At 49.4% G+C, this 18,484-nt stretch overlaps 1 protein-coding gene across 1 annotated transcript; it reads right to left on the reverse strand.

Annotated features, from left to right (window-relative positions):
• Window positions 1-4,675: 4,675 nt before the first annotated feature.
• Window positions 4,676-12,987, reverse strand: TNNT1 (troponin T1, slow skeletal type). Its single transcript, XM_064294247.1, has 7 exons — window positions 11,202-12,987; window positions 10,898-10,975; window positions 8,808-8,921; window positions 8,442-8,551; window positions 6,053-6,143; window positions 5,906-5,946; window positions 4,676-4,806 (listed from the first exon to the last, which is right to left on the reverse strand). The coding sequence occupies exons 1-7, from the start codon at window positions 11,298-11,300 to the stop codon at window positions 4,761-4,763; spliced, it is 579 nt and encodes a 192-aa protein (XP_064150317.1). The 5' UTR covers window positions 11,301-12,987; the 3' UTR covers window positions 4,676-4,760.
• Between the last annotated feature and the right edge of the window lie 5,497 nt (window positions 12,988-18,484).

Raw genomic sequence — 18,484 nt, forward strand, 5'->3', positions numbered from 1 at the left:
AAAAATGATAGTAGGTGATAGAAAATGCTTTTCGAATGAAATAGTGAATGGCTTCCCCGGGCCTTGGGAAACTCCAGGGCAGGGTGGGAAATTGAGTCCAAAAGCCAGAACCATTATGAAGCCAAACCTGTTGCCTCCGAGTCAATTCCAACTCACAGCAACCCTATAGAACAGAGAACTGCCCCACAGGGTTTCCAAGGCCGTAATTTTTATGGAAGCAGATTGCCACATCTTTCTCTAGCGCAGCAGCGGGTGGGTTCCAACAACCAACATTTCAGTTAGCAGCCCAGAGCTTAACCCAATTGCCGCCAGGGCTCCTTCCCACGGAACTCCAGGAATCCGAGCTCAAAGGCAACTAGAACCCAAAGGGTAGAGATCGCTATTGCAGCACCCAAGACCACGCTGGGCTATGGAATGAGAAGTCCAGAATGTCTAATGGAACGCCTGGATCACACCGGGGAAAGGATTCCACGGGGCAGAGTCCACGATGACGGCTCCGGTAGAGCCTTCACTGGCCCGCCCTCCACCTGCTCCCACCGGTGCGTGGAGCATTCTGGGAAATGTAGTCCAGGCGCCCCCCCACCACCACCACCACCACCACCACCACCACCGCCTCACCATTAGGTTCTCTGGGCAGGGGTTCCAGTAGGTTTGGAAGGCGAGTCCTCTCTTAGTAGACTATCGTGGAAAAGCACGAAGTAACCCTGGCCTTAGGCACCTTCACCTAAGTTCAAATAGGGAAGGCTGCAGGCACTTTGAGATAGGAACAGAGACCTATACAAATCACACAGAAAGCTGCCAAAATCTGGACAGAGGCAACAGATTTTTTTCCCCAAGGTATATTGGAGCAGCCCACCACTCGGAAGTCCTTGGGCCTGTGCAAAGAAATAAACTACAAATCCCATGATGCAAGGGGTGTGCTGACCGTAGACAGAAAGGGGATCGTATTCCTGGTGGCTCTTGGGATGTGTAGTCCTTGAACCCCCTCACTCCAACACGTATACGCACCAACGCCCTTCCAAAGGGCTGTTTCCATAAGCGAGAAACAAATCTTCAGCATGTTGTTTTGTGTGATTGTGGTTATGTGTGTTTCTGTCGCTGCTGTGATTGTGACACATAATTGTGTATATTTGTGATTGTGCCTATGGTTGAGTGTATGTTGTTTATGTGTGCTTGTGTTTCTTTGTGCTTGTGTAAACATGTCAATGTTTATTTTTATGACTGTGGTTGTTTATTTGCCAGAGCCACAATTTGGGGTATCTGCCCAGCCTACAAAAGGAACCCTGGTGGTGCAGTGGTTAAGAGCTCGACTGTTAAGAGAAAGATGACGGTTCAAACCCACCGTCTCCTCTGTGGGAGAAAGATGAAACAGTCTGCTTTCATAAAGATTTACAGCCTTGGAAACCCAGTGGAGCAGTTCTACTCTGTCCTATAGGGTCGTTGAGTCAGAATCCACTCAACAGCAATGGGTTTGGTTTTTGGTTTGGGCTGAACCAACACAATGAACCTTAACACTATAGGCTCTATTACCAATCTTTGCATTGACTGCTATCTTTAGACTTTAACCTCTCCGAAAAAGTATATTCTACTACAAAAAACAAAGCGTTGCTGTTCAGTCAATTTCAACTCATGGTGTTACAGAGCAGAACTGTGCTCCATAGGGTTTTCTTGGCTATAATCTTTCCAGAAGCAGGTTGCCAGGGCTTTCTTCCACACTCTGCTAGATGGGTTCAAACCACCAACCTTTAGGCTAGCAGCCTAAAGCACATACACCACCCAAGGTCTACTAGAATGGTTAAGAATTCCAGCTCTGGATTAAACGATCCTGGGTTTAAATCTTGTTTCTGCTACTTCCCAGCCCTGTGAGTTGGGTCCCGTCTCTTTATCTCTCCTTCCTAGAGTTGTTGTGATGATGGACATAAAGTATCTGATAGGAAGATGTTGGCTGTGTACCTGGACCTTCATATTCCACTTGGTAAAATTCTGTTGTGCCCTTTCCTTTTCTATAATGAAAGCCGTTAACTTCTCAGGCCTGCTGTTTTCTCTCAGTGCCTGTAGTGGAATTCTGATGCTTAACCTTGGAACTTCAGGTCCTCCTCCCTCACTGCTAATGAAAAGAACCTCAGAAAGACAAGAAGAAAATGTTCCCTCTTCTCTTGCAACTGCAGAAAAACAGACATTAGTCTGCATCATAAAGATGATTCTAATAAAGGGGAGGAGAACTGAGAGCATTCAGGAAAGTGTCAAGTGGGGACAGGGGTAAAAATACTAGAAGCCAGTTCTGATTCCTGTTATTTTAGAACCATCCTTGGAAGGGCTATTTGCACAAAGGAACCTTTTAAGTTTAACAAGTAACTATATTTTGTGTCTGGGCTGCTTTTGACTAACAAAACACTAAAATACTCCCTGAGTCTGAAACTCACACCAACAGGGAAGGGGTTTTAAAATTAAAAAAAAAAAAAAAAAAAGTTGTCACCTAGTCAATTCCTGCTTATGGCAACCCCATGTGTGTCAGAGTAGAACTGTGCTCCATAGGGTTTTCAAAGGCTAATTTTTTTGTTGGAAGAAGGTTGCCAGGTCTTTCTTTGTAGGCACATCTGGGTGGACTCTAACTTCCAACCTTTCTATTAGAAGCGAGTGTTTTAACTGTTTATTAGCACCACCCAGGGACTCCTGGAAATTGTTAATCCTTCCCCCAAATGGCATTCCATCCTCAGATATGAACACAGAGATCATGGATAAGGAAGACGCCTCTTTTGAATATGGCCTCAGGGGCCTCACTAATTTACAGACAAGGGACTTTATCCCACCATGGAGAACTGGGGTTTGCCAGCGTCATGGATTGAATTATGTCCCCCCAAAAATGTGTGCTTCAATTTGGTTAGGCCATGATTCCCAGTATTGTGTGGCTGTCCTCCATTTTGTGATTGTAATTTTATGCTGAGAGGATTAGGGTGGGATTGTAACACCACCCTCACCCAGGTCACCTCCCTGATCCAAGGTAAAGGGAGTTTTCCTGGGGTGTGGCCTGCACCACCTTTTATCTCTCAAGAGATAAAAGGAAAGGGAAGCAAGCAGAGTTAGGGACCTCATACCACCACGAAAGCGGTACCAGGAGCAGAGCACATCCTTTGGACCCGGGGTCCCCACACCTGAGAAGCTCCTCGACCATGGGAAGACTGAGGACAAGGACCTTCCTCCAGAGGAGACAGAGAGAGAAAGCCTTCCCCTGGAGCTGATACCCTGAATTTGGACTTTTAGCCTACTATACTGTGAGAAAATAAACTTTCTTTGTTAAAGCCATCCACTTGTGGTATTTCTGTCATGGCAGCACTAGACGACTAAGACAGCCAGATTTGTTAGCACAATTTTTCCTTTTCCTGCCCAATAACTGCTGTGTGGTTTCCTCTCTCCCCTTTACCATACGGAAGTTTTTGTTGAAGTTTCCCTGTTTCTTCTCTACCACTGTGGATTTATTAGTGAGAGACGCTGTCTTGTTAGTTGCCATCAAGTCAGTTCCAACTCCTGATGACCCCATGTCTGCAGAGTAGAACTGTGCTCCAGAGGGTTTTCAATGGCTGTGACCCTTTGGAAGCAGATCACCAGTCATGTCTTCTGAGGTGCCTCTAGGTGGGTTGGAACCACCAATCTTTCAGCTAGCAGTCCAGGCCTTAACAGTTTGAGCCACCCAGCGATTCCTAGACACCTTGTCTTTGTATTTATGGGATGCCAGACCACCTGGTGGTGTAGTGGTTAAGAGCTACAGCTGCTAACCAAAAGGTCGACAGTTCAAATCCATGAGGTGCTCCTTGGAAACCCTACAGGGTAGTTCTACTCTGTCCTTTAGGGTCCCTGTGAGTTGGAATTGACTGGATGGCAGTGGGTTTTGTTTTTCTTTTAACACCACCTGGAGACACACCCAAGCCTGCGTGACAGGACTGGTCTGACTCCAAGAGCCTGGGTTATTGTCCTTGAGAGGGGGTGAGTGTGTTCCGTATGTGGAATCTACCTATGGGGATTGAGTAGCCAAACGGGTGGACTGTGGCAGACACTGCTAATTGCTTCTCATAACTATTCTCCCCTTCTACAATAATAGAACCCTGATTTCACTTGGAGTAACGATGTACCCAGGTAAAGAACCAGTCAAATACCAGCCTCCTTTGCAATTATGGGCAGTTAACAGAATCGGTTTGACAGCAACTAACAACAAGATATACCACTACACATCTGTCAGTTTGTCATACCATGGTGGCTTGTGTGTTGCTACAATGCTAGAAGCTATGCCACCAGTATTTCAAATACTAGCAGGGTCACCCATAGTGGACAGGTTTCAGGGGAGCTTCTAGACTAAGACAGACTAGGAAGAAAGGCCTGGCAATCTACTTCCAAAAATCAGCCCATGAAAGCCCTATGGATCACAACAGAATATTGTCTGATATAGTGCTGGAGGATGAGTCCCCTAGGTTGGAAGGCACTCGAAATACACAGTGGCTGCAACAATGAACTCAAGCACACCAACGATGGTGAAGATGGCATAAGACTGAGCAACGTTTTGCTCTGTTGTACATGGGATAGCCATGAGTCAGAGCTAACTTAACAGCAGCTAGAAACAACAACCTTGAGACCATGTTCATATTAATAATAATAACATCAAAGAACTCCACAGATGCCTGCAGGGGGGAGCATTTATTCTGAGCTACAAATGGGACAACCACTGATGGCTCCCAGTTGTGCCAAGGTAGGCCACTGTCCTGGCGTCCTCACTTCCAGCGGCCTCCCAGGCGGCCCTTCCCTGCCCCCTTCCGGCTGTAGGAGAAGAAGGGGTTTCAGGAAGGAAGGGCCTCCCCAATCTCTCAGGATAGCCCCAATCCCTCAATTAAAAAAATCTACCCCCCCCCCCAAATATCCATTCTTCTGGCCCAGAGCAAATGATGGGCAAATGCGTTCAACCATCCTCTCATTCAGGGTCACAGATGGCGGTGAGGTGGTCGATGTTCAAGGGCCTCATTGACAGGCGGGAGTTGATATTTGTGAGTGACTGCTGGGTGTTCAGGCAGGTGCTGATAAATGTTTATGAGTACAGGGGATGGGGAAGGAAAGAGTCGGTGGTCTAAGGATGGGTAACATGCAAGAGGGGCTGGGGAGGCCAGGATGAAAGAGACAGAAAATGAGAAGGGGAGGAGAGAGAGGAGAGGCCAGAGACAGAGAGACTGAATCACAGAGAGAGGAAGAAACAGATGCAAATATTCAGAAGAGATCACCCCCGTATAGGGAGAGACTGATGGAGCCAGACAGACAAACGGAGAGCAGGAGGGAGGGAGAGACAGAGAGAGAGACAGGGAAACAGAGATTGACTTAGGGAGATATAGAAGGAGGAAGAGACAAGCATGAACAATCAGAGAGAGAGAGACCTGAGACATATAGAGAGAGAGATCTGCAGAACTAGAGGAAAAGATAAAGACAAAGGGAGAGAGACAGAGGTGAAAGCATTTACAAAGACGGAGATACAAGGAGAGACAGAGGGAGAGACTGCCAGAGAGTCAAAGAAAGGCGACAGAAGAGAGGGGAGGAAGACAGTGACAAAAGAGAGATACAAGAGAAAGACAAAGGGGGAGAAGGAGGGAGAAAGAGAGAGGAAGGAGAGGGAGGAGGAGGAGAAGAGAGGGGATGGAGAGGAGGGAGGGAGGGAGGGATGGAGAGGAGGGAGGGAGGGAGGGATGGAGGGGAGGGAGGGAGGGAGGGATGGAGAGGAGGGAGGGAGGGAGGGATGGAGAGGAGGGAGGGAGGGAGGGATGGAGGGGAGGGAGGGAGAGATGGGGAAGAGGAAGTCCTAAGAATCAGAAGGAGGGTCTTGGGGGATGAGCAGGGGAAGGTGGGATGGGCTCAGAGCCCAGCTCTCACTTACAACTTCTGAGCGTGGCTGATGCGGTTGTAGAGCACATTGATCTGTGGAGGCAGAAGGTAAATGCCAGAATGGCCAGCAGGAGACAGGCCCACGCACTCTCACTGGTCCAGCCCACCCAGCCTGGCCTTCTGCAGAAATGGGCCTCACCTCATATTTCTGCTGCTTCAGCTTTGCCATCAGGTCAAACTTCTCAGACTCCAACTGGTGGATCCAGTCAGACAACTCCTGAGCCTTTTCCCTGGCAGGGCAAAAGGGCTGTGATGAGGGGGAGACAGGCCATGATCTGGATCCGTGGATAGTGAGGGACGTGGGCCCAGAGAGGTTGAGGGGACTGCCTGAAGCCACACAGCAAGACTGAGTTCAGCATTACTGGTGCCATTTTGTTAATATTTTAGGCCAAATATGCAAAGTGACTTGAAACAAAGGGTTTTTAAATCTATGCCCACTTTCTTCATACCCAGAATGGAGGTTTGACATTTCCCCAAGGCAGGGTGATATCATGGTTAAGAGCCCAGGCTTTGGAGTCAGGGGTCCCTGGGTTCAAATCCCAGCTCTGCCATTCTCTGGTTTGTAGACTATGACCAAGCGACTTCCCCTAGGATCCTTCTATTAAAAATCAACAAATAAAATTATGAAAGTGATGGTTCATTGCCTACCCAATATCTCTTCTCCCATTCTTTCTTAGAAACAGAACCTTGTGTAATATGCCCAGTTGTAAAACTGTACTGCCCATTCTCCCTTGCAGGTAGGGGTGACAAGTGGAATGAAAGTAGGTCATTGGATGGGACTTTTAGGAAAGTCTTTGTGGCTCTTCCTTTGCCATTTCTTTTCTGCTACTTGGATATTGAACACGTTGGCTGGAGCTTCAGCAGCCAGATTGGGCCATGAGGTAAACTTGCAGACTTTACTACTAGACTAAAAGTGGTAGAGCAGAAAAATCGAAGTCTGGCTCTGATGATTTTGTTGAGCTGCCACAGATTACCTATCTTCAGATTTCTTCTATGTAAGAAACTAAACCCCTGTGTTTTAGGCTGCTATAGTCAGACCTCAGTTATTACCATCCAAACTTAATCTTAACTGATAAGATGTGGGGAGGAGATAATGCATATAAACTACCTGGCACATAGTTAACACGCAATGAAGCTGGTTGTTACTGTTCATTTTATTATTACCCAGCGTTCCTTGTTTTCTTGCCAGCTAATGGGTTTCAAATACCCTCTCCTCTATGATGTACTTCATTTAAAAACTTAGAGCCCTCATATGACTCTAGTTTTTCTAATAAATAAATAAAATTTAAGTAACTCGAGATCCTCAAAAAACCTTATAAGACACAAATTATGAGTGTGTGTGTGTGACGGTTCATAGGAAAAAAAGAAAAGAAAGAAGCAAAACACTTAACCAGTTGTCGAGTCTATTCCAACTCATGGTGACCCCACGTGTGTCAGAGTAGAACTGTGCTCCGTAAGGCTTTCGATGGGTGATTTTCCAGAAGTAGATTGCCAGCCCTTTCTTCCAAGGCAGCCATGCGTGCCCACTGTTTGCACCACCCAAGGACTCTGTCACTGATACTGTTCTTATTGCTGTTGGGTGCTGCCGAGTCAATCCCAACTCATAGTAATCCCATGTGTTACAGGATATAAATTCCCCTAGGATTTTCGTGGCTGTAATCTTTTTATGGAAAGCAGATGGTCAGGCATTGCTACTGTGGAGCTGCCGGGTGTGTTCTAATCACCAACCTTTTGGTTAGCAGCTGAGTGCTTAACCATTGTACCACCAGAGCTCCTTGTCATTGACTCTAGAACCCACTTTTTGGGGCTGTGGCCTGTAGGATCTGGCAGGTGATATGGGGGGAAGCCAGACAATATGACTCACCCAAACTTAGGAGATGTTTCTGACCTAATGATGCCCCGTGGAGACTCAGGACAGGCCCCATCTTTTAGGACATGGCAAGAATTTTTCAGCAGGACTCTATCTTCCCCTTCACATCTCAGTTTGCCCCCCTCCCCATGACTAAGACAGCCTGTATCTCATGGTAAGTTACAAGAGGGAAGGCTGCTGAGAGTCACTCCTTCAGGGGCCTCATCTTCATCTTGACATTCTCTGGCCTGCCTGGGACATGACTCATGAAGTCAGTACCTTTGACCACTCCAGAGGGGACAGGGACACTGTGCTCTGAAGCCACCACTTACTAGCTGTGACCTTAGGCACATTATGTCACTTTCCTGGGCTCCACTTTCTCTATGGGAAACTCTGAGAAGCACAGTTTTACTCAGACACACATGGGGGCACCATGAGTCAGAGTCGACTCCGTAGCCACTGGTTAGTTCAGTGACACTTTGCACAGAAGAAACAACAAAGGCCCAGAGATGGGAAGCCAACTGCCCAAAGTCACACAGCACCCATGACTTAGACCTTGGGCTTCTGTCAATCCAGGTCTGGGTGTGTTCTGCAGTGTTGTGGATGCCTGGGGTGCTGGTCCCTTATCTCCCTGTATCACATGACAGCCACTCAGGCCATGAGCCCCCACCCCACCTACCGGAGCTGCTCCTCGCCCATGTGGTCGATGTTCAGAGGCTTTTTACGCTCAGACAGGATCCGTTGTTTCATCTCCCGCCCCGTCTGGCGCTTACCCCGCTTTTGTTCAGCCTGAGGATTGGGAGGGGACATCTTGAACCTGGAGCATGAAACCTCCAGATCGCTCCCAACCTCAGGATCATGGAGTCTTCATTCTCAGCCCCTCCTGTCTCAGACCCAGGAGTCCAGCCCCCAGCCTACTCATCCCTCAGACCTGGGAGCTCAGGCCCCAGCCTGTTCTTCCATCCTTCAGAAACCAGAACTCTGTTCCCTCAACCCCCTAGCACCCTGGGAACCTAGACTTCAGATCCCAGCTGGCTGCACTCACCTTGACCAGGTAACCCCCAAAATGGGCCCCCATGTTGGACAGGACCTTCTTCTTTTTAGCATCATCCTCAGCCCGCTTCTTGGCTTCTTCTTCTTCCTTTCGCATCTTCTCCTCCTGTGGGAAGAAACGGGTTAATCCCGAGGTCCCCTGGGACTGAGGGGCAGGGGGCCTGGGATGGTGGTGTGGGAGGGGGGCTCAATGCAATGCTGACAGCCGGTGCCCAAAAGTAAGGCCAATATTGGAACCTACTGGAACAGGCAAAGATGTAGGAGTTCCCGGTCTGGCTCTTTCACCAGACTGGGTGACCTCCTGCAAGTCCCTTCCCCTTTCTGGGCCTTAATATCCCTCTCAGCAAAAATTAAGATGTAGGAGTAGCGTGGGGGGTTACCCTTACCTTCCACGTCCTTCTAGTCTGAAATGGCCAATGGTGAACTTTGTTGTGTGACCTCAGTTGAGTCACTCAGTGTCTCTGGGCCTAGGTCTCCCATCTATGAGCTGAGAAGGACTGTGCACAGAGGGTCAAGGAGGGTAACAGGTGATGGAGGGAGGCCTGGGGCACTAAAGAGACTCATGACCTTGAGCCTAGAATGTCTAAGCAAAGACATTACGATGTTCCAGAAAGTCTGCATTAGAAGTTTCAGAAATAGTGGCTTGCTTAGGCCAAACTCCTCACCCGTAGGGTGGTGAGTCAGTACAATGGTTCTTCATATGTCCAGCACTCCCCACCTATATTAGTTTTCTATTGCTATTGTAATTTCCAAGTGTAGTGACTTAAAACAACTCATATTTATTATTCTGTAGTTCTAGAGGTCGGAAATCAGAAATGGGTCCTATGGGATAAAAGCAAGGTGTCAGGAGGGCTGCGATCTTTTTGGAGACTCTAGAAGAGAATCCTTGCCATTTTCAGCTTCTAGAGGCCACCTGCATTCCTAGACTTGTGACCCCTTCCTCCACTTTTAAAGCCAGCAATGAGCCTCTTCAAATCTCTCTCTGACTTTGCCCTTCCCGCCTCCTTCTTATAAGGACCATTGTGATTACACTTAGCCCACCAGGATAATCTGCCCTTCTCAAGATCCTTCACTTAATTCCATCTGTGTAGTCTCTTTTGCCATGTAGGCTACCATACTGGCAGATTCTGGGGATAAGGACATGGATATCTTTGGTTGGGGGGGGGGACCATTAAGATACCTACCACAACACCCTACTCCTAGTCCTTAAAAGTGGTTTGAATGGGAGCCCCACTCCTTGACACCAAGGTAGACCATATTTCCAAGATCTTAACCAATCAAAGCATTCTAAACACACTCCCTCAACTAGCCAGTGATTAGCCTAGTGACTGGCTAACAAAGTAAAGAATATCACCTGTGAGTAATAAGCCCCTTTTAAAAATCATCTATAACAGGCAAATGGTCGAAAATTACTCTAAAGCAAAAATGAGATTGTAAGGGGGCAGGAAAACTGGAGTTCTGGAAATGTACAGCCAGAACGGAATGAATGATGAAACACTGTGAAAAATGTAACCAATATCAATGAATAATTTGTGTAGAAATTATTAAATGCGAACCTAATTTGCTGTGTAAGCTATCACCTTAAACACAATAAAATATTATTAAAAAAAAAAAAGAGATTGGGCCAGAGCTGTTGGCTGCCATCTTGCTATCCCCAAGAGGAAAGCCTGAGAATGGGGGTAATCCAGCAGGGTGACCAACCATACTGGGATATGGGATTTTCAGCGCCAAAGTCAGGAAAATCCAGGGCAAACCAGAACAAGTTAGTCACCCTAGTGTCCAGAGAAAGATGAACAGAGGACTGGGAAGAGAAAAGCTGGGTCTTCATGATCTCGTTTGAGTTCCTGGATCCAACCATGCCTGAAACAAGCAAGTCCTAGACTTTTAGTTCTATGAGCCAGTCCTTTTTTTTTTTGCTTAACGCATTGGGATTGGGATTTATGTCTCTTCGTAATACAGAATGAGGAAGAGACAGAAGGAGGACTTTCTCCAGATCACAGAGAAATTCACAAATAGAAAATAGAGCAAGCAGCTAAAGTAGTAGCATTTGGGCTCCCAGGAAGTTGCAAGGGAGGCACTCACCGCCAGCTTGGCCTGACGCTCCCGCTCCTTCTCTGTTCTGAAGCGCTGTTGCTCAGCTCTCTCAGCCCGCCGCCGCTCCTGAGGAAGGGAGAAGAGTGAGGGGGTGCAGGGACCTCACCTTATACTCCCCAGAGTGGGCTAAGAGTGGAGGTAAGTGGGTTTGAGTGTGGCGACCGACTTCAGAACATTTCCGAAATTCTCTCGGCTACAGTTGTACACACCATTCTTCGTAACTCCCTAGACCTAAGAAATGAACGCGAGGTGAGGAAAGAATCTGGGGGATCCCCAACTCCCCCTGACTCACAATGCGCTCCTTCAGCCCAATGAGCTCCTCTTCCTCTTTCTTCCTCTGCTCAAAATGCACGTCGATGAGTGTCTGCAGCTCGAGCAGGTCTTTCTCCATGCGCTTCCGGTGGATGTCCTGCAGAACAGAGGGTGGGAGCCCTGTGATTCCCGGAGCAGTACTGCAAGACCCCCGGGAAGGCAAAAGCCTCTTAGCTTTTCTCTCAGACACGTCAGCTACCCTGTCGTGTGCGCTAGGGGGAGCTATTCACAGCAAGAATCGATGGGTTTGTACGTTTACTATAATAACATTTACTGCCAGCAGGTGGCGGTAAAGCGTCTTATTCTGACCCTAATGAAATACCCTGAAGCTCTTCTGAAGGAAAGAAGTTAAGCGTCCTAATTTGCACAAAGGCACCATGTGGGTTAGCGTCAGCCCCTGGGGTTGGGATATCTACTACTTACATCGAAGTCGACGCGTTCCCCTTCTGGGATCTTTGGGGGGATCAATGGGGGCACCACAGGACGACTGGGTAGGTAGAACGAGAGAAAGATCATGAGTTGTCTGACTTCCCTGACCAGACTATAGGGCGGCACTGTCCAACATGGTAGCCACTAGCCACGTGAGGCTCCTGAGCCCCCGAAATGTGGTTCATTCGAATTGAGATGGGCTCTAAGTGGAATATAACAACAAATTCCAAAGGCTTACTACTAAAAACAAAAGTAAAATATCTCCTTAAGGATTTTTACTTTGATTACACATTGAAATGATAAAATTTTGGATACAATGGGTTGAATAAAATATACTATTAAAATTTATTTTACCTCTTTTGTCTTACTTTTTTTTAATGTGGCCACTAAAAATTTTAAGTTATGTATGTGCCTTGATGAGCTTTCACGGCCTTCGCTGGCCAGCCTAACTTAGGATCCTCGTCTCAAAAGGACCAGTGTCTGCTTCGGTTCCCTGAAAAGACCAGACTATATCCAACCAGCAGATTCTGTGCACACCCCTCTCTCTGCCTAGAGTGCTCTTTCTACCTCCTTCAGTTAATAAATGCCTCTTCCCTCAGGACTCAGGCGCCACCACCTTCCTGTCTTCCTTAATTGCCTAGGGAAAATGTAAAGACTTCTGTGCAGCTCTGGTGCCCAGGGCTCCCTGCTCTATCAGTCACTGCATCTGGGTCAGTTCCACCAATAGAGAAGACAGGCTCTGCCTTGCCAAATGCAGAGGGAAGTTCTTTCTTGGGTGAAAGAAGGAATTGCTGACTGTCCTTTCCTTTCTTCTGATTCCCCCACTCTCCTTCTGTGCTTTCTCTCACTGGGTCTCTGGCGGCGGAGGTGGGGGGAATACTAAGGAGGACAGGGTCTGGAACGCCCCGTAGGATCTCACCTGGGCTTGGGGCGCTCCTCTTCTGGTGTGGGTGGCATGGGGGGATACAAAGAGATAATTAGCAGGATTTCACTGTGGGGGCGGGGCCTGACATGCCCAGGAAAGGAAATTCCCCAAGCCTCGGCCCCCAGGAGTGCAGTGTCCTCTTCCTGTCCCTCTCAGGAAGGGGGGGGGGAGGAGGAAAGGGAAGAAGGGAAGCCAGGGTGGTCGTCAAGGAAAAAGAGGGTCACACGCATCAGATATACATTCAGAACTGGTGTGGGGATCTCCCCCCTCCCTTCTGGGAACTCAGGAGTACAAAACCCCAGACCCTCCTCCCTCTATACCCAGAGGGCCTGCCCACCTCCATGAATAACTTAACAATGTAGGACCCCAAGCTCTCTCTTCCTCCAAGGACCCAGAGGTTTTGGTCCCAACCCCTTCCCCTCTCAGGAAACAGGAATTTCTTCTCCTAGTTCTTGACTTTTTTGCAACCCTAGAATACAGGCCCCAACCTTTGAATGTATATGGGGGACAAATATAACAGACAGAGTCAGGGGCGAAGATGAGGGGGAATGGTGTGGCGTCTCTCCGCAAACATCCAACCCTTCTATAAATATTCCTCCAGACTGGGGAAGAAGGCTTGGGTGTCGGTCCCTTTAAGAAGGAAGGGAAAGGGTTAAAGCCACTGCCAGGCTATTTCCCTTCGTGGCCACAAGAGGGCGCTGGTGCTCTCAGTGGCTTAAAGGACCGGGTCTAGGGCGGGTGCGGGGGGGGGCGGAGGGGGAGTGGAGAGAACGCATCTTGGGGGTCAGGGCCCGATGATATCGGGGGTCTCCCCGGGCCCCCGAAATCGGTCTCAGGAAGCGAAGCGGTCAAGGTTACCTTGCTCGGCCACCGGCTCCGGCTCCTCGGGGGCTGGGGAGGGGGCAGGAGGAGAAGCGAGGATTTGGGGTGCGAGGGAAGGGGGAGAGGGGGCAGGAGCGGCCACGCCCGGATGCAGGAGGGGGAGAGAAGGGAGAGATGGGAGAGGCTGTTAAAGGGACTGGAGCCGAGGCCCTCGGGAGTGCCCCCTCCCCAGCCCAGCCGCTGCCCCTGGCCTCCAGCGAGCCCATCCCCACCCAACCCTTGGATCCTTGGACCCGCTTCCAGCTCCGGACCTGCGGGATCCAAGACCTCACCTTCCTCCTCCTCCTCGGCAGCCTCTTCTTCTGCAAGGATGAGGAGAGAGAAGAGGAGGCGTTAGGGGTTCAGGGGTCCCAGAGTCCCAAGGTGCCCAGGTTAAAAGACCCAATATCCCCAGATTCTGACCACCCAGTTAGTGTCCCTCGTTTCTGACACCAGCAAATCCTCTTATCTCCAGATTCTGAGACCCCAATTTCTGATATTCCCGGATTATAGGACCCTCAAATCTTGAGACACCAGGTTCTAAGACGCCAAATTCTATTACCCTCGGATTCTGATATTCCCAAACCCTGAACTCCCCAATTCCTGATACTTCAAAATTCTGACACCCCACATTCAGATATTCCAATTTTAACCCCCCAAAATCTAACACCCCAAATGCTGAGCCTCTGTGTTTTGCCACACCAAAATGCTGTTACTCTCGTTTCTGAGGCGGAAGGGCTTTAAGTTGCGACGGGAGTGAGAGGTGGGGGAAGAGCAGAGCAGAAGGCCAGAGGCCAGGGCTCCAGGCTCCAGATTCGGCTGGAAGGAGGACCGAGAGGTGAACCGGGCTCTTCCACTGGCTGTATACCCGCGAAGTTGGCATGGGGCCGAGGAGGGTCCACCCTCCCCCCCCCCGTTCTCTCCCTCTCATTGGCTAAGATACGTCTGGGTGTCCCCACCCCGAGGTCAACCCCTTCTGTACTCACCTTCCTGCTGCTCCCTGAGGACCGGGTGAGGGAGAGAGAAGGGAGAGTCAAATGGGGGAGGGGGAGGGGGAGAGAAGCCCTCCACGTCTCCAAACCCCTCACCCCTCCCGCTAGCATCACTCACTCTTCATATTCCTGCTCTTCGGTGTCCGACATCCTGTTAAGACCTAGGGGCCAGAGAGAACTGGCGGAGTGAGACGTCCTAAGAGACGAGGAGCTGGGGAACCCGGCTCCTGGATCTGAGAAACCCGGCTCCTGGATCTGAGAGAGATGGAGGGAGGGGCCCATACTCCCGGGTCTGAGGGAGGAGGGGCCGGGGACCCGTACTCTTAGGTCGGAAGGAGGAGGGGTCGGGGGCCCGGACTCCTGCGTCTGAGGGAGGAGGGAGCTGGGCACCCGGACTCCCGAGTCTAAGGGAGGGTGGCCTGGGATCAGGACTCTGGGGCCAGAAGGAGGGGCCGGGGGCCCAGACTCATGAGTCCGAGGGAGGAGGGGGCTGGGGGCCTGGAGTCCTAAGTTCTGGTTGAGGACGGGGCACTTGGAGGTGTGGTCCCGGCACAGCCCCAGGGCCACAGCCCCCGCCCCCCCACCCCAGCTGTCCTCCTTTGTCTTATGACAGGTCCATGGGAACCTGATCTGAGTGGGGATTAGGAAGAGGTATTTGGGAAGGGACAGTGGCCTGAAGACAATAGCTGCCCCTCCCCCAGGGGCTATTTTCGGGGGTGGCGTAGCCGGTGAAACAGAGGACATTTCCTAATAAGGGGTCTGAGGGGGCTTCTGGAGGATTGGTCACACAACCCAGCTGGCCATTTGGCTGGGATTCCTCCCATCTGTCTCCCCTTTTCACCTTTGGCCACATCCATGGTGTGGTCTCTCAAGAGCAGCTTCTGCCCATAGATCTCATCCTCACCCCTAAATACTTACAGCCCCCTAGTCTCTGGGACCCCCTGAGTCCCAAGGTGCCCAGATTTAAGACCTCCAAATCCCTATATCTCCAGATTCTGACCCCCTAGTTAATGTCTCCATTTGACACCAGCAAATCCTCATATTTCTAGATTCTGAGACCCCAGTTTCTGAAACTCACAGACTCTTGGTCCCTCAAATCTTGAGATCCCTAGATTCCAAGATTCCAGATTGTTACCTCAGATTCTGAGATCCCCAAACCCTGAACTCCTCAATTCCTGACACCTGGGATTTAGATATCCTAATTCTAATCCTCCAAAACCTAACACTTCAAATCTTGAACCTCTATTTTGGTACCCCAAAATGATACAACTCCCCTTTCTGAGATCTTAAATCCTGAAACCCCAATACTGACACCCCCAAATATCAACACTCTTGATCCTGAGACCCCAATTCTTGATGATCTAGATTATGGACCTAAACATCCAGATATCCCCAGGACCATCTTAATTCTGAACTCTCCAGATTATGAGACCCCAGAATCCCAATACGCAAGCTCTGAGGCCCAAATCATAATACCCCCAAATTATGAGACTACAAATGCTGATTGCTTCCATCATAATATTTCAGATTGAGACCTCGATTCCTAAAACCGCAGATTCGAACCCTCCCCCCATATCTGATACCATCAGAGTTTAAGATCCCAAATCTTGATACCCAGACTATTGGACCTCCAAACCCAGATACCCCCAATTTCTGAGATCTTCCTAGACTCTGAGACACTGGGTCCTAAAATGTTATATTCTGGGGCACCCAAATTCTGGCACCCCAGGTTCTATTAGCCCCAAATCCTAATAGTCTTCCCTCAATCCTGAGTCCCCCTGAAGCCTGAACCTCCCAAACTCTCAGACCTCAATCTTTATGCCCCTTTTACCCCCATCCTTTCTCCTCTCTACCCCTCATCTCCCCCACCCCTCTCCTTTCCCCTACCACATCATCTGCGGAGACTCCAGGGCCCCCATTACCTAAAGCTGGGTCTTCAGATGCTGTGAAGGGCTAAGTAGATCAGCAGTGTTGGGGCTGAAGCATCCCCTGGGTTTATAGCCACTGGCTCAGCCCCGCCCCAGGGGGAGAAGGAGGGAGGGAATTCCTTTCCCCAAACAAAAGTCCTGGCTCAGAGTCTGCCCTGCCCCCTCTGGCTCCAAGTTCTCCATAGTGACCTCCCCTGGCTGCTCCAAGGCCCCTGCCCCACCCCCATGAGCACCTCCTTAGAATCCCACCCCTCTGGACTCTCAGTGCTCTGTGTTGCCTCCATTATAGGGCGCATCACCTGGGCTTTGAAGTCCCTGGGTCCAGGACACTGTAAGCCCCGTTGTCACTGACTCAGTTTCGACTCATGGCGACCCCGTGTGTTACAGACTAGAACTTCACTCCATAGGGCATGTTATGGATTGAATTGTGTCCGCCAAAATGTGTGTTGTAATTCCTAATCTGTATACTTATGGAGGAGACCTGGTGGCACAGTGGTTAAGAGCTCGGCTACTAACCAAAAGGTCAGCAGTTCGAATCCAGCAGCAGCTCCTTGGAAACCCTACAGGGCAGTTCTACTCTGTCCTATAGGGTTGCTATGAGTCAGAATTGACTCCACAGGAACTTTTTTTTAAGTACTTGTAGATGTAATCCCATTTGGGAATTATTTATATATCAATGAAGCCATATCAGTGGAGGGTGTATTTTAAACCAATCACCTTTGAGGTACTATAAACCAAGCTGATTAGGCAAGGAGAAGGAAGCAGAGATGGGAGGAAATAGATACCATACCACATGAAGATCACCAAGACCTTCCTCCCCAGCCAACAGACAGAAAGCCTTCTCCTAGAGCCAGTGCCCTGAATCTGGACTTCTAGCCTCCTAAACTATGAGAAAATAAACTTCTGTTTATTGAAGACACCCACTTGTGGTATTTCTGTTATAGTAGCACTAGATAAGACATGGTTTTCTTAGCTGTAATTTTTATGGAAGCCAGGCCTTTCTTCAGTGGTGCTGCTGAGTGAGTTCGAACAACAAACCCTTAGGTTAGTAATTGACCACAAACTGTTAATTGAGCACAAACTTTATGTCCCACTCAGAGACTTTCAGCACACAATAGGTCTTGAAAACACTTATCGATTATTGACCAAGGGTGTACAAACGACACTTTGTTGCCACCTGGCTGGTGCCTTTTCCTGGGTCTCTCTGGCCCTCCAGCTCTCCAACTCTGTTTCAGTTTTGTCTCTTTGTTGTCTCTGTGACTGCCCATGCGTGTATGTGTGTGTGTGTGTCTCTACTTCTCAGTCTCCCCCCGCCACCGCCTTTGTCCATCTCTCTGTCTCCCCATCCCCATCCCCGCCCATTTGTCACCGCCAGGATTCCACTCTGGTGACAGCAGGCACTAAAGCTGGGAAGCAGGTGTGTGTGTGCGTAGGGGGGTGAGAGGGGAGAGAGATGGGGTGTCAATTAGCCCAAGTGCAACCTCATCCCCCACTTCCATATGACACAGATCTTTTTTGGTATTCCCCCCACTCCCCTCCTCCTCCAAGCCATGACCTTGAATTCTTTACCCCTCCAAGCCTCTCAGTATCTCTGCCTGTCTCCTGTCTCTGGTTTTGTTTCTCTGCTGTTCTCTGGGTCTCTTTCTGGGAATCTGTTTGGGGTTGTCTCTGTCTCTCTCCATGTCTCTGCCTCTTGCTGGGTCCCTCTGCATGTTTCTCATTCTGCAGGTCTCTCCCTGTATTTTTGTCTCTGCACTTCTGTTGTCTCTGAGAATCAGCCCCTCTCAGTGTCTGAGTCTCTTGGTGCATCTCTGTAGGTAACTCTGCTTCTGTCTCTCTTTGGCTCTATGCCTGTATTATGCCTCTATCTTTCTAGGTCTTTCTAGGTGTCTGTGTCTCTGCAGCTGTGCCTTGTTGGGCCTCTACTTCTGTCTTACAGGGTGTCTGGTGTGTCTGTATCTATATCTCTGCGTTTCTCCTTTCTTTGCCCTTCTTCCTCTGTATCTCTGGCACACTCTCTTTCTCTGTGTCTCTGACTCAGTCCCTCTGACATGGATGTCTCTCTGCCCATCTGTCTTTGGGCATTGGTCTCAGCGTTTCTGTTCACCCCCTCCCATGTAGCAGAGAA

Source organism: Loxodonta africana, chromosome 11 (genome assembly GCF_030014295.1).
Source record: "Loxodonta africana isolate mLoxAfr1 chromosome 11, mLoxAfr1.hap2, whole genome shotgun sequence".
In the NCBI taxonomy this organism is placed as follows: Eukaryota; Metazoa; Chordata; class Mammalia; order Proboscidea; family Elephantidae; genus Loxodonta; species Loxodonta africana.